Genomic DNA, 16,534 nt, shown 5'->3' on the forward strand with positions numbered 1-16,534 from the left:
GGAGAAAGACCACATTGGATCTATATCCAGTAGAGGTGGAGACCAGAACAGCAGTGAAACACTGCATACGCAATCCGGAGGTGAAATCTCACGAGACATCGAGACTTCCGGGATCCTGTGCGAGGCTATCCAACTCACCGAAGAAACAGCTCACCAGTGGTCCACTACACCCGTTGAGTCTTACATGTAAGTGAGCAGCGAATGTTTTATATTTTCGGTGTTCAATACACTTGCTTATACAGGCTGTGCTTGTCTGTTCCATTTCTTTTCATTCTTTCTAAGGTTCCCCCCCCCCCCCACACCGGCTGGGGGCTACTGGACATTGGACCACAATACCCTGGTCCACTCAGACTGAGCACGCTGGTATTAAAAATGTATACTATTCCTACTATTAATCTAGTTGAGCACGGTTAACATTGTGTTACTGTGGCTATTAGTAACTATCCTAGGTCGAATCCGTGATTAGATCGTGGGTCCTTGCTGCACCCAATTAGCAAATATAGCAGCATAGGAGATCTGCAGTATGTGGCATCTGCTGGTAGGTACTAGCAAGTGTCCCATCTACTACCGTGGAGACTGTATATCCCTATAATTAAAAAGGGGTACGAGGGTAGGGACGGATAACAAGGAGAGGAGACCCTAACGTTCAGTAGCTGGTATCTCAATACCCACCACTATGAACCTGCCACCGGACTGGATAATGCCAATGTTATGGGGTACTGGGTGGGGGGGCAGGAGAAAGGGAGCATGGGGAAAGAGACAGATGGCAAGGAGACCAAATGAAAGGGAGTATAGGGGAACTCCCCATCCTCTTACAGTTCAGGGCACTTGCTTCCATAAAGAAAAATGACACTTGGCTCTAGCCACCAGTAAGTATCTCTATACTAGTGTATACTGTACCATTATGGACTCTCGCACCATTACACACTAGATCACCGAAACATAGGTGTGTCGAGTGCATCTAATTTGGAGACTTGATGGGTGTCTTATGCCTTGCCCCCGCTGCCTACTACAGCGTCCGCTGTGGCGGACGCTGCACGGACGAGAGCCCTCCCCTCAATGGCGCCGGGCCCGCTGCGAGGGGGGGCCGCAGCGCTCGGGCGAGAGTTGCTCCTGCTCTCAATAGAATTGAGAGCAGGACTCGCGTCAAGCGATTAGGCACGCTCCCCAGCGGTTCAGCCAATGAGGGCTAACCTGCCTGGTGACGTCATGGCCGCGCCCCCGTCACTCCCCCGCCACCCCAGTCTCTCTGCCTGCAGTGAGCTGCAGACCGGGGAACCGGCTGAACGCGCCGCCAATCTCGCGGGCGCGCATTACCGGGGCCTTAGCCTTACTCTCCACCTGGAGGTTTGAGACTTTTTTGCTTTCCATTATACCTACCCTATAATCAGGAGTGCGGATATCTGCTCTTTGTTTATGCCAAAAAAAGAGACAAGAGATTAATAGAAGAATCAGGAAAAACATTACTTTGTAATACACGTTAATCTAAAATTATCTATACTATGCTAAAACCACAGGTTTGCTTTTCCGATTTAGCCAATTTTCTTGTGTGTATTCCCTTTTAACCATTTTAACCAGGCGCACCTTCCTCTCGCCCTGCGTTTTAGGAAGTGCCGTAGTTACAATCTGAAGACTTTGTATTTACAAAAGAGCTTTGTTAAATGTTTGTGTACCTGGTTTAAAATAGAAAGAATTTTAACTTTAAAATGGCACCGCAATTACCGCTAAAGGGACAGTATGAATATCTGGATAATGTGATTGATTAGTTGTAATATACTGTATTGATAATATTTCATGTATCTGTCAATAAAGAGATAATTGGAAGAAAAAAAAAAGTGGTGACAGGAATTGGTTTACTTTGGTTTTAGGATGGACAGGCCCTGCCAAGACAAATGATGGTGATGTTTCAGAGGGCAACAAGTTTAATGGATTGTGGCCCTCTGTGCTCTTACCTAATTGGCTTTCGTACAGATAGCGTCCCTGTAACACAGGTTTTCCCTACCACTGCAGGATACCAACCTAAATGCACTTGGTGAGACTGCGACTTTAATGCAACCCAAAATTTACAATGCTTAAAATAAAAATCTTCCGTTTAGATATAAATTTGTTGCAATAAACAAAAAAGCGTTGTTTCATTAAGTTTCGCCTCTGCCAATTGAGAACGTAGCTGTAAGCAGAGTTGGAGGGGGTGTTCTGTGCAATATGCACGTCACAAATATGCCTATAATTGAAATGCCCATCAATCATGACTGGGATGAGTAGCAAAGCAGAGATTTTCCATTAGATTTCAAATGAGATTTTCTTCTTACCCCAGGCAGGCTGAAATAAAGGATACAAGGGGAGAGCAAGAAGCACAACAAGGACAAGAAGAAAACCTTGGAAAAAAAAAAAAAAAACGACACTAGATTATTTATTAAAATCACTTTATTAAAATGAATAGCCTCATATCAAACCGACGTTACACAAATGGGTTTTGCAAACACATTAATGAAGCTCATATGTTGTGCAATTGAGAAGAAAAAAAAAAAAGCTAGTTAATTTTGTGGAAGTCATTGAGAGCAGCAAATACCACAAACGTAACCAACTTTAGAGAAGTGGCGGTTTAGGCATCGGTACTAATGCCAGGTGGGTACAAGGGCACAAACTGCAGCGTTTCAGCAGGGAAATGTATGTCTGCCAGCAAAAAATCAGAATGCTTCATTATTGAACACACGTTTTGCTACGAACAGTTGCCACACACACAAAAGTCAAATCTGCTCTTTAGAAAGTTCCAATTCATAGGAGACAAACCCCTGCTCATAAAATAAATTTAAAAAAAAAAAGGAGAAAATGGGTGTTTGGAAGTGAAGACCTATATTTTAAGTTGTTTGAAACGGCTGCTCTCATCTCCAGGCATCCTGTGAGGTTTGATAACGCCGATCTACCATTTGTAGTATGTGAAATAGGATACCAACTCTGTTCACCTGCAGGCAGAACATCTGCACCCTACAATGCTTAAAAGCTGCATCCTCAGCACACTTTCTGGTGTCAGATCATCTGTCTAGTTCTGAAAGGAATGCAGTACTGATTTCACACTCCCAATTAAAGTGAAAGTTTGTGGTATTGGCGCTGGCAACAGATTGACCTGTGGGGGTATTGATTTACCATACAGGTGATACAAGGGCAGCAATATTCACTACCTGCAACCCAGACATTTAATATTGCTACAAAAAAAAAAAATCTGAATATGACAAACAGTACACATTTTCTGCCAGCAGAAAAAATAAAAATAAAACTTCAATTGGAAAGGCAACATCAACATTTGCGATATATCAGCACCCAATCTAGAAATTGGCTCATAATAATTTATTGTAAATCACAATTCCCAGAAATGGCTCCCATGTTCGGACATAAATCGCAAGCCTCCGTCCTCAAAAAAAGGTTACCTTTCACTTACAAAGTATATGTATAAATAAAAGTTGTCAGGGTTACATTAAATTATGACATTGGAACATTACTGTAGAATAGCTTCTTGTGGTAGTTGGAATTGCACATTTTCTGCCGATGGGTCATCCCTATTAAACCTGTACTTTATAGAAGCTTTTATCAATCCTTTTATCAATTTCTAAAGAAAAAAGCAGTTCACATTGTCAGCGTGTGAAAAAATTAATATCTTAAAAGATAAAAAGGTTCAGATTAAGTCGGCCTACTATATATACATGATGCTCTGTGTAATGGCATCTTTATTTTAAAGGCCCAAAATCCTGCCGAAGAGTGGCAACTGTCGGCTTATTCACACTTGCTCCACTTCATCAGCAAACACCAAGCTGTTTTGTCCACATGCAGACTACAAAAAATGCCCTCGGAGAAAAAAAAAAAAAGAAAAAAAACGTTTTCAAATAAGGCTCTTAATGTCCCTAAACGATAGAAGCTTAGCATCCATATTAAATGTCGATTTCTGGGTCAATTTTTTGGTAACAAAAAAAAAATGAAGATAAATAAATTAAAAGATGAACAGGGAAACAAAATAAAAATAAATCTAGACAGGAATACAGACACCCTACAGTATTGTGAAGAAATCATAAAAGAAAACCCCCCAAAGAAGCCTAAAAAAGAGTGAATTTCTCCTTTAAGACACTTCTTCCAGAATTAACCCCTCATTGGTAGGTAAAACCCCAAAATCACATCATTAAGCAAAATGTGAAATTTTCTCAACACTGACTTTTATTTAACAGTTTTGTTTCCATTCAATGAACACGCCTGGGCAGGTGTAGCTCTCAGCAAATGCATGTAGGAGAGAAAAAAAACAAAAAACACGGAAATCTTTGAGCAAACCATCAAAATCCAGTCGAATGTAAATTTCGGGTAATATTGGTGGGCAATTATAAATTTGCCAATAAATAACACCCTTCCTATGAGTAATTTTTGGGATTCAGAGCTTAGCCATAGGCCAAGTAATATTATTTACAAAAATAAGGATTTGTAAAAAATTAGCTCAAATGAGAGTTACAGAAACATACAAAAAATAAAAAAGCATAAAAAAAAGGCTTAATTGTATGTAAGAGTACTCCACTGTACATATGCAATACTATTCCTATTGCAAAAACGGCAACTAAAGATGCAGCTGTGAGGACAGCAGGATTCCTGTGGTACATGGGGACTGAAAGTCATGTGACTCGCACCACAAACCATTCCATTGTGCACTATCCAATGGGGTAATTGGCTGGCAAGTCATTGCACTCGGCCATCCAGCAGGACTATGCACACACTTATTAAAAAGGGCCATAACAGAAACTGGTGTTCTTATTTTGTTTGGCGACCAATGAATAAGACGGTCAGGGGAAGAGAGCAAGCAAAGATCTTCGTTACCATGATACTGTGCTATGGAAACGTCTGTTGTACTCTAGTATTAAATGTGGCCCACAACACGTACAAAATCAGAGGCTTTCAAGTAATTTCTAGGAAGAAGAAAAAAAAAAGTGGTGTTTGAAAGTTCACTGTGTAACTTTGCTTCAGAGCAAAGCTACACGAGCCGCTGCTCCAGATCAAAAAAAGGATCATATTGCTCAAATAAAATAAAACTACACAAAAGCGAAGGCAAGCCTGGATTTTTAAGAATTTAAATTTTTAGTAATCTGATGTACTTGGAATCCTCAGTGGAGAACAGAATAGAGGAAGCTCACATCTTGTTTTTTACGTAACCTCTTGCCTGCAGGAAGGGCAATACTGTATGCTGCTTGGGCAGCAAAAAGGGATAGATGTGATCTAGATACAGCCTAGATACAGCGTCTGCTGAAAAATTAAATTTCACATTTCTAGCAGTAACGTTGGTCACAAATGTAGATCTCTTGGTTGACTGTGATACCTGTCAGAGGGACCAACAGGAGTTCTTCCCATATTAAATTATAGTTGGCAGAGCTTTGAAAACCTTCAAGATTACGCTTGGAGAGACCTGGCGGGTTTCCAAAGCTCTGTATGCTATAATCTCATCCATTAGCAGGGCTCAGTAAGTACCACACAGTCTCACCAGTGGGGTAAAGTGCAGGAAAGACCATATAAAGCAGCGCATTGGTGGTAGAGCTGTCAATCTCTGCTCTGCACGCCCCACAATGCCTTGCGTCAAGCTTTGCAGAGCATCGTGGGGCACGAGTACAGCGGAGCAGTGATTGACAGTTCTTCACAGTACTTGTTGCACTGGTTTCACGGATGCTGCAACAGTGGATTGTTCGTGCCTCATATTGGTCCCCTAGAATATATCAGATTACAATGTATCTACACATGGATTTAATCCTAATGAAGGAATAAAGCAGTAATTCCCAAATTGCAGTAACTAGGGCAGAATTAGGCTGCGCTTATAGTGCCGGCGACAGCGACGCCGCAGCAAAACAAATGCATTGCCGCAGTCGTGATCGCTGGAAGTTCTCTCTATTTGATTTTCCAGCGACCGTCGCCGGCACTATAAGCGTAGCCTTACAAACGCGCTTACAGATTACTTTTTTGCGTAGAGGACATACTTAAGAACGTCCCTAAAAATCACACACATTCCAACAATATTGAAAGCTAGGAGGGGATTTTATATTGGCGTGTAAACTGAATTAAAATATTAAAAAAAAAATTTTTTTTAAATGTTAATTTGTAAAGGGAAAAATTACTTCTTTATTGTTGTGGGACTCAACCGTATAAACTAAAGAACTTTAAAGTGTGTTGGTCCGTTACCCTAATCGGTCATGTGGTTTCAGCATTAAAGTTCATGCAGAAACCTACAAAAAAAGGTCAGTACAAAATATTAAATACAACAAAAACCATTACGGAAAAAGCTTCAACATATCCGATAGAACCTATAAAATAGGTTATATACATACACAACAAATTCTGAACAGGAGATAGATATCTAAAACACCCTGTCGCTTTGAAAAATGGATCCACTGCCTTGAGACTGTTGTGTCACCCAACAGATGAATCCACACCCAAGGTAAAACATAAATGTAATCTGTGGTGCTTGTGTCTTCAAGCAAAGTGTGACGCTACATTTCAGTCCCTCTTCAGATATTTAAAATCATTAACAAACGGTACGCAAGATGGGTTTGATGGGGTTGAATGTGTCAGCAGTTTTAGATGGTACATACACACATTTCGATTCATAAATACTAGCATTTTAGTTTCTTTGTCATCTTACACCCATTGCTTGTACCACCGAGTTACTATAATGTTTTACTTCATTATACAGGTTTATATAAAATAAAAAAAAAAGGGGGTCCTGATTTCACCAAGACAGTGGAATTAATTCCAACTTTGTGAATACCTTTGAGTAATTCCATAATGAAATGGTAGACAAAAAAAAAAAAAAAAACCCCAACACAAGCAGGTCCTACAGATCATTAACACTGATCATATAGGCTCCAGCTATTACATCAAGCTTCAGGTGACATGGTCATAAAACATTTGCAAGTTTGTTCCCATTATTGCGGTTCAAGAACAGACTTTGCACACATTTCAATGGAAAGAGAAAGAACGACACAGTCTAGACCAGTAGTGGCCAACTCCAATATTCAAGAATCCCCAACCAGTCAGATTTTCAGGATATCCTTCATACAGCACAGGTGGCTCAGTCTGAGAGTCAACGGTGCTGAAGCAGGGATATTCTAAAAACCTGATCTTTTGGTTGCTCGAGGGCTGGAGTTGGCTAACCCAGGTCTAGATATTATTGCATATACTGTAAATTAATGGAAGAATTCAGTCCTCTTGCTTTGATTAATTGGCATGCGCTTTGATCAGCGTTTGGCCTATCAAAGGAATATTAAGGCACTTTGTTCTGAGACCAAAACACGTGATTGCATGATAAATTCAGTAAAACTAATAATTTTTAAGAACCATGACCAAGATCTTTTACTTTCATTATCCAAGCACAGCAAAGAAAAAACATTTTGATCGCCATGTACTGGGCAGCAGAACTTGAATTGGTCTAAACACAGAATAAAATACAAAAAAAAAAAAAAAAATAGGACTTGTTTCTGAATGTGTTCCTTTGGGGTTCTACAGATGGGGACTGGAATCTAGAACTGGACACGTACAATAATCACTGTGAAACCCTCACTCAATAATTTGCTTGTAGAAATGCATAAATAGACAATTCTTTACAAAAAAAAGGCACTGTATAGTCCAGGGCAGTTCACTGTACAAGATTATACAAATTACAAGACGTATGGCGCTGATACAGCCCCATTGTCATCAAAGCAATTTAAAATGTTCTGTCTCGTTAGCCCAGTTTGTCGATGAAACCGGCTTTCCTTCACAGTCTTCAAACAATGAATATTTCCCCAGGTGATGCTTTTTATGGATGGTACATAGCCGAGTGCATCTTTGGGTAAGGATGCAACACTGGTACTCGACAAGTTCAGCTCTTGCAAGGAGTCCAAACCAAAGAATATCGCCGCACTTACGGATTTCAGATAGTGATTGCTGGAAAGGTCAAGTACCTGGAGACATGATAACTCTTTGAAACTATATGGCGAGATCTCTCTTAAATCATGTAGGTTGCTGAGAGATAAGTGGGTTAAATCTTTAAGTCCCAAAAGGTTCTGCTTCTCAATCATGAAAATTGGGTTTCTATCCAAGTTAAGGTACCGGAGTGGGATACCCTGAAGACCTGGCACAGAGTTTAGTTTATTTCCAGACAAGGTTAAACTCTGAATGTTTGGAATACTTCTGTCCAGGGTTCCCGAGATTGACTCAATCAAGTTGTTTGATAGATCTATGGTCATGGGTTTCCCCATGCCTTTTGATGTGAATGCGTCCATTTTAACTTCCCGTAGCTTGTTGAAACTCAGATCAATCTCTCCAAGGTGTGAATAAGAAAAGCTTTGATCTGAAAGGACCTCCAACATGTTGTGACTCAGATCCAAAGACTCAAGATACCTCAATTTCGAGAAAGTCGTTGAGGTGATTTTCACGATTCGGTTGTAACTCAGGTCAAGGCTTACTAATGTGGTATAACCGGGTCCAGACAATATTGACTCATTGATCATTTCCAGGTTGTTTGAAGACAGATCCAGGTAGGACGTGTCCAATGGAATCGAGACAGGAACAATGTGAGATCCAACCCCACTGCAATCAACTTTGGTCAAACTGAAGCTGTCAAAGAGGCCAAAAGTCTCCACTTCACACTGACATCCTGGGGAACAGGACTTGCTGGTACCAACAAAGCTAATGGCAAGCAGAAGATAGAACCAGGTACTTGACGCCATGGTTAGACCTGCAAAAACAAAATGACAAAATGTGGTTAAAACAAAAGCGTGCTATAAAGGGGATATGATTGATATTCTTGCAAATAGTAAAGATCAATATAAAAACACTTCAACTCTTGGGGTGCTGTTTGACATAGCCACTACGTCATGGTGTCTGGCACTCCAGGTGCCCCATGACGTGGCAGCTATATCAATCTGCCTGTGTTTCTAGGGATAGTCATGTTGAACCATGGTCTTGCCAGGAGAGCAATGGAAGAGGACAATTCCTCTTCAGTTCCATCATCAGTGACGGAATGGAATGATCACGTGATGTATTGGACAAAAGATCGCTAGTGTCGGAGGGGCTATGGGGAGGGGCTGCAGCACCACTGGCACTCAAGGGGTTCAGGGATCTTTTCATCCACAAGGACAGTACAATTATCGCTGGGCACCCCTTGAGATTAGAGAAAAAGTATAGGCTATGGCTTTATTGTAAACAGCAGTGACAAGTGGCATTTACCGAGCATGAAGACTGATGGCCGATACATTTACAAACAAAAAAGGTTCAACGTCTTTAAAAAAAATTTTTTTTTTTTTTTTACATTACACAGGGATAGGCAAAGTAGGTCAACACAGGAAGAACATTTACCCATGTAGAATGCTGATTGACATTACTCGAGTAATGATACATTTAACATTTCATTGGGTTGCTTTTATATACCTACCACTAAAATTTAGGACAAGTAATTCACATGGTTAGGACGTAAAGACAACCCAAGCCTTTTATTTTTCAATATAGGATAAAAAGCAAGGGGTTTCTGGAGCCAAACCCCATTAATTTCAGCTCCGGCGGACGGGGGCACCCTGCGGTACTGGTACTGTCTGCTTTTCAAAGCTGCCGAGCCATGTGAAAGCGGTGACATATCAGATTCGGCTTCCTATTGGCCCATGTGACGAGGGAGCTGAAAACTGCAGGAGAAACTGGCACCCCCTCGAAGGCAGGAGGTCCAAGGAGCTGAAGTTAATGGGATTCAGCGCCGGAGAACCCATGCTGCAATACTGAACTTTGATATACGTACCCTCCCCGCCCCCCCCGATCTATTTATTCATACTACATAAGTGGTAGAGGGGTCAGGGAAGCTGGTGACAGTTTATGAAAGCATCGTTTCGGTGTTCGTCCCCATGCACTGCACTTGCATATAATTATATTGTCCCGCAGCCCCAGTCAGGCAGGTTTGGTAGGAAATGAGGCCACTTTCATGGACAATTCACAAGAATGTCTAAATCACAAAGTAGAAAAGTGCTACATTTCTTTCCAAGGGTGTCCGTGAAACAGAAAGTTGGCAAATGTAAAATCAAACCACAGATTGAAACATCTCTAGTTGTTATCAGTACAGCTTTCCTATAATAGTAGTTAGCAGTTACCATGGGAACAGTTATTTATTTTGGGGGGGGGGAAAGAGTTAGTCTCATGACAAAAAGCAGCAGTCACAGTGCTCAAGAAATATTAAACTTAATCACAACAGAAAAAGTTCTGTTCCGGGTCAGACAATTAGCAACGTGTTTTCTTGAAACCCAACTCTCCTAAAAGTAACATTTTAACTTATTTGCTATTTATGTAAAAATGTAATTAAGCAGGCTCAGAGAAAATTGTATCTGGAGAACATTATACAGGCATACCCCGGTTAAAGTACACTCACTTTAAGTACACTCGCGAGTAAGTACATCTCGCTCAATAGGCAAACGGCAGCTCACGCATGCGCCAGTCAGCACGTCCTGAACAGCAATACCGGCTCCCTACCTGTACCTAAGCTGTGCGCAAGCAGGGAGACTATAGAGCCTGTTACAAATGCCTTATTTACATCAGTTATGCACGTATATGACGATTGCAGTACAGTACATGCATCGATAAATGGGGAAAAGGTAGTGCTTCACTTTAAGTACATTTTCGCTTTACATACATGCTCCGGTCCCATTGCGTACGTTAATGTGGGGTATGCCTGTACACACAATTTTAGCAGGTTTTAACCAGAAAAACGTACCCATTGCAAATAAATCGCAATGACACATTCCAGTTCACATCAACATTGAAATGTTAACAGGTGCTTCCAGGTTGCCCCTCTCTGGGCATCTGAACACTGGTGAGAGGCAGTTATCCAGTGTACACCTGTATTTCACTAAAAATGCAGTTACCCCTTCAGGACCCACGCAAGTGTGTTCCAACCGGATCAGAATGGATCCCCCACCACTCCTCTATTCCTGCTAAAGCTGCGGAACAGAGAGGTGAAATGTTCGCCAAAGGTTTTTTTTTTGTTTTTTTTAATATAAACACGCAACGCGATCCGCATACAATGCGATCACATTCTTTGGACCCCAAGCACCGCGCTATAACGGGGTTCAGCTGTACTCTGCAACTATTACAACACAATAAGAAGAGCCGGTTTCAACCCCAGTGACGTTCTAGTTTTATGGGGCACACAAACCCCTTGCACACAGCGAGCCATAAAATATCAATACAATAGACACGCATTTACAGCTCCCACAGGCAACCCAAGACTAAGCTGCTTACCCAACATGTATCCTGTTACATTGGACTGGTTAATGAGAGCATTACTAAAATATTGCTTTAAAGAAAATAAATTTAAAAAAAAGGGAAGGTTTAGACCTTTTGTGCCTCTGTGAAAGTGACAAGTGATCGCTTCGTCATACATGACGGAAGGAGACCAGTCGACATTCCATCCTTTCAAAAGCATTAATACGGGCCGTATTTACCATAAGGAACCAAGCTGCAAAGCCACCATTAAAAATCAACCTGTGCCAAGTCAGTATTTTTTTTACTTTTTTTATGTCATTTTTTTTGCTTTTTTCAAATGTTATTTTGTTTTTATTTATCCGATGCTATGCTTAGGAGATTTAAGTGTATGAAATATGAAGTGTCTGGGGTCTGAAAATAGAGTTCCCATGGTTATCATAGTAGAAGCTAGAGCAGGGTAGACAACTCCAGTCCAAGAGCTACCAACAGGTCAGGTTTCCAGGATATCCCCACTTCAGCACAGGTGGCGCAATCAGGGATATCCTGAAAATGTGTCCCGTTTGTAGCTCTTGACTTGAGTTGGATACCCAGAGCTAGAGACTCAGGCCATCCTCATTTTTATAAACTCACAGAGGCGAGATACTGACACTGGCGTTAAACTTATATAGGCTTCTTTGTGTGGGGTGGGTAAGGGGGTTTACAACAACTCAATGGGCCATACACATAAACACACACCTTTATGTTCGTAACCCCCCCCCTTCCTTACCTGCTCTCGGGCTCCACACGTCATGACCCCCGCGACATCATGGTGACGCGTCACGGAAGAGCCGGCTGAGAGTAGGCAAGTGAAGTTGCAGAGGCCTCGCGCCTACCCCGGCATTTAATTTACATGCCTGGTGGAAAAGCACGGGGGCTCTGGAACCGCTGCGCCCCCCTTAGAAAACCCATGCCCCCCCCAGTTTGCGCACTAGTGTATCAGCTTAAGGAGTAAACTATTGCAGCTTTAGGACAAGTTGTGAAGGCGAGCCAAAAGTCACCTCAATTACAGGGCACTTTCTTCTCTGCGAGACAAGCTCTGCTTCTTTATTTGTTAGCCACTGGGAAAACTTGTTCCGAATGTTCAAGTAAAGCAGGCACAGCGGAGATGAGACGCCCAGAGCCAAGAGGCCAGTTTTGAGATTCCAAGGTGTTAATTGATGTCTAAAACAGGTTTAAACCAGATTAAATGCAGGTCGGCGTTAACTCCTTCAGAACAGAGAGAGAGATTAGGTCCTGCAGCCTCCGCAGAGGGGGGGGAGGCTCTCTGAATGTAGTGGGCTTAGTGTGACTTGCTGTGCACAAGTACTGCGGAGACAGGGAGAATATTGCATTCAGCTTTATTAAATATGGGTCAAAGAGCTTTCCCCTCGTTGCTCAAGAGTGCACGGCACAGAAATACTATGGCAGGAAAAGGGTTACGTTTAACCCCTTCAGTCAGCGCAAAACACTTCTGTCATTGTGTTCACATTTGCCACAAACCTCCCCCCTCTTACACCAAGTATTTCAGGTCACAGAAGTTTTAATTTTTTAGACACGTTATTCTGCAGATTATACAGAAAAAAATATACAAAAAACAAACCAACGAAGATTAGGGGAGATGGGGTAACTACAGGACAGGGCTTGGTCTTCTTGATACAACCAGAATTGCAGCCACAATATAGCATATAAACGGAGCCCGGCCGCTTGTAATTATAATCAGTGGTGAGATGGTAATGAGAAGTGCAGGGTACACACTACATGGATTTTACAGAATTTCCTTGTTGCTTTTGCTTAACCTTTTCCAACGTCACCAAAAGAGCTTTGTTGAAGGCGTTTCAGAAAAAGTAGGACCTTTATAATAACCAGGGGTCAAAGCGGTTTACAGCACGTTGAGTCCGATTTGATACATTGGTGTGGAAATGTAGCTCCGTTATACCGGCACTGTTTGTCATGCTATAAAAAGTAGTTGCACTGTGCACAAATGCAGGCGAGAAACCCCTTTGGATAGGGAGAGTTCCCTGGGTAAACCTTTTAATTTTTTTTTAAAACAAAACAAAAAAAACAAGTTCTTTTTTCAGATTGAGTTAAAAAACAAAAAAAAAAAAAAAAAAAGGGGAAGACGACGACTCCAGCAGGGAATTAAAATAAACTATTGTAACGTTTATATATTGGCGCTGGGCTCTGAGGAGAGCTCCATTTTAACCTCACAAACTTTCCTGTATCTCCTGGAGTTTTTTTTGAACGACCAAGATCTCAAAGTAAAAACCGCACGGCGTTATTTTTGCAGTGGGGTTACAGGGCTGAAGTTTGTGCAAGGGGGTGCTGCGTTGCTGTTGCTGTGCTCAGTGCTTTTCCAAGTGACAAGTGGTCAGTCTTACAAGGTCTTTCCCTGGCAGCTATTTTCCAAAAGGTCAATCTGCAAAAAGCCACACAAACAAGTTCCCATGCGTGAACCAGGCCAGAGACAGGACACTGGACCTACAGCCATGTTCCCTAGACATGGCATTTCCCAAGCTGGCGCCTGCAGCCCACAGCAATGCTCCTGCACGGAAAGCATTACATTTCCCCCAGGGATATACTGTAGTTTTACAGTGAAGTAAACAGTGTGTACTTAACTGGATTTAACCATTTGAGTGCTCCGAGAGGTAGCTACTCCATCATGAGTGATACTCCAGGGGCCCCATGGACAGTCGCTATGTCCCCCCTGAAAAACAACAAATGCTCATTTTGCTAGGGGAGATCGCTTCCTGGACGCGATCTACATTGTCACCCGTAACGGGGCAGTCACGTGACTGGGAGTGCTGAAGAGGTTGAGGCCCCTCTGACACTCAACACGTTAACCTGCCCAGACACTGGTCCCTCCAACAAAAGCCAAGGAGCAAAAAACCTTTCCTTGCTAGGAATCAGCGTAGCAGTCATGTTATTGACCATTGGGCTTGGCCTTTGTCTTATTCCATTACCATCCTCACAATGAGCCATGTTGGGTTCTTCTTGGAGAGAAGAAAACGCTGCTTTGTGAGGACTGGTTTGCTAGACCACTGATGGACAAGTCACCAGCGCAGAGTAATAATGAACAGACTGCACCGCAACACAAGGGGGATATGCAGCACGGCGAGCAAAGAAAAGCTTAAACCAATACAGCAGAGTAATTGGCTTCCTCTGAAAACACTTAACCACACGTAAAACGATGTCAAGGATGGAGAATCCAATGTGAAACACGTCCTACTTCTTGCCCTTCCCCTTTATCTGATGAACACAACATAATTACTTTACAAGCCCCCAGGACAAAAAATAAATACATTTAAAAACACCCTCAAGGATCTACAGGCCTGGAATGTCCTTTTGTGATGAGACGGCTTTGTACTAGAAAATAGGTATAGAGCAATAAAGCAGAATACTTGCATAGCTGGTACAAAACGGCTGCAGGGTCAGACTCACCCCCGGTAGCCAAATGAAAGTTGCCACAGCCATGTTTGTAGGAAACAAAAAATGTGTATAACAAGATTTAGCGCAGAGTAAATGAGAACTTCAGTATAAGAACTAACATTTGATATTTTAAGATAAGCTTTCAGGAGATGATCTCTCTTCCTCAGGTCAGGCAGGGAATCTTATGTAAATCAGTATCGCTGATCTGAGGAAGGAGAATTCTCGAAAGCTGGTCTTAGAATATCTAATGTTACTGCAGAGGCATCACCGAGTACTGATGTAGTCATTTACTCTGCACTATTGCAACTGTACTAACACGGCTATTGTTTCTATTTAAGTCATAACAAGGATTTAGGGCCTCATGCAGAGAGCAGCGCTAACAGGGAAAGCGGCATGTTTTGGCGAATTCTGCCTTGAGAAAGGCAGATAATGGCAAGTTTTAAAAAAAGCGCCATTTTTTTTTCTTGAAACTCGCCGCGCGGCTGGAGAGATCCTAATCTCTCCAGTGTTTAAAACGGCCGTATGCAGAGAGCCGCGAACACCATCTAGTGGCTGTTCGCGCCAAAAAAATGGCGCAATTTTCAACATTTTTCCTCTCCACCAAGCAGCTGGCGCTCCGCGGCCGGTGGAGGGGAAAAAAAAAACGCGATTTTTTCCCCACTAGTTTCAACAGCGCTCATAGCGCTGGTTGAAACTCTCCATATGCAGAAAGGATTGTAAATGCAGTTTTATGCCCTTTCTGCATATGGAGAAAAAAACTCTCCAATAAAGCTAAATTTTATTCCCCTCTCCAATTCTAAATAGCGCTGCTCTCTGCATGAGGCCCTTAGTAATCCTTCCAATTTTTGGGGTGGGGGTAGTGGCGGCTAGTTTAAAAAAAAAAAATGGGGAACCACCGCATTACCCAACATATTGCAGGAACATGAAGCAGCGGAGATGTTAAAGTGCAAGGATTGCCCCAGCTGTTACCATTTCTCACTCACCATCTATTAAATCAATATCAACATCACAATCAATATCCTCCATTTCCTTAGCCCCTTTCTGTATCTCCCAGTATCCACATCACTGTCACCCAAGCTTAGGAAACGCTGGGTTAAATGGAAGGAACCAGTACTTAAAAAAAAAAAAAACATTAAAAAAAAAAGCCTCCTGCTGGAACAGAGAGAAAAAATAGAAACTGATTTCCAATCAAAAGAAAGACATCCAGCAAACTGCAAAACGTTTAGTTTTCAAGGAAAGAAAAGGTTGTGGGCGTTGGGAAACCCCACGTGTAACTTTCTCTCCCCCAAGTTCTGAAAAGACCAAGCAGTGTTGCCCCAGCAGCAAAGCCTTCTGGGAGAACATCATGTGCCGTTAATTAGGACAAAGACAACAGCAGGCGCTTACCAACTGCTCTGTTTTATTGGACGTTTGATACTTGCCATTAAATTGCCAGTGCGCTCATTTTCACAGGCACCTTTAGATGCGGGAAGTTTTAAAAAAAAGGCGAAGAATCCCTGCAAGTACCTGAACGTCTGCAGTTTAATTGGATCATTGATCTTCTGTGTCACTATACAAACTTTTATTTGTATGCAGAGCTCCAGAGACTCGGCTAAACGGCAAACCTTTTGTTACACCTGGACGCTCTGCAGGGTGCTCATTAAAGATGCCAGACACCTTTACATATTTGAGTAACACCCTGGGGGATTTTAGCATGAAGAGAAAGCGCTATGGAATTAGCCTAACTATTTAATTAGTCTGTTCAGAAAGAAATGGGGCCAATTGTTGATGAGAATTGAGAGCATTCAGTTTTATGCAGTTTATCCCCCCCCCCCCCCTGTTGAGATCAAGTGTCACAAAAAGGTGCAGTTCTCCC

The 16,534-nt window shown here is 42.1% G+C and overlaps 1 protein-coding gene across 1 annotated transcript in view; it reads right to left on the reverse strand.

Annotated features, from left to right (window-relative positions):
• Positions 1 to 2,406: 2,406 nt before the first annotated feature.
• The window catches only part of TSKU (tsukushi, small leucine rich proteoglycan), a 38,207-nt gene continuing 24,079 nt past the window's right edge, over positions 2,407 to 16,534 (reverse strand). Inside the window, exon 2 of the mRNA XM_075592664.1 lies at positions 2,407 to 8,731. Within this exon, the coding sequence (XP_075448779.1) occupies positions 7,671 to 8,723 (1,053 nt within the window). The 5' untranslated portion in view covers positions 8,724 to 8,731 and the 3' untranslated portion in view covers positions 2,407 to 7,670. The remainder of the gene's footprint in view (positions 8,732 to 16,534) is intronic.

Source organism: Ascaphus truei, chromosome 3 (assembly GCF_040206685.1).
Source record: "Ascaphus truei isolate aAscTru1 chromosome 3, aAscTru1.hap1, whole genome shotgun sequence".
Taxonomy (NCBI): domain Eukaryota; kingdom Metazoa; phylum Chordata; class Amphibia; order Anura; family Ascaphidae; genus Ascaphus; species Ascaphus truei.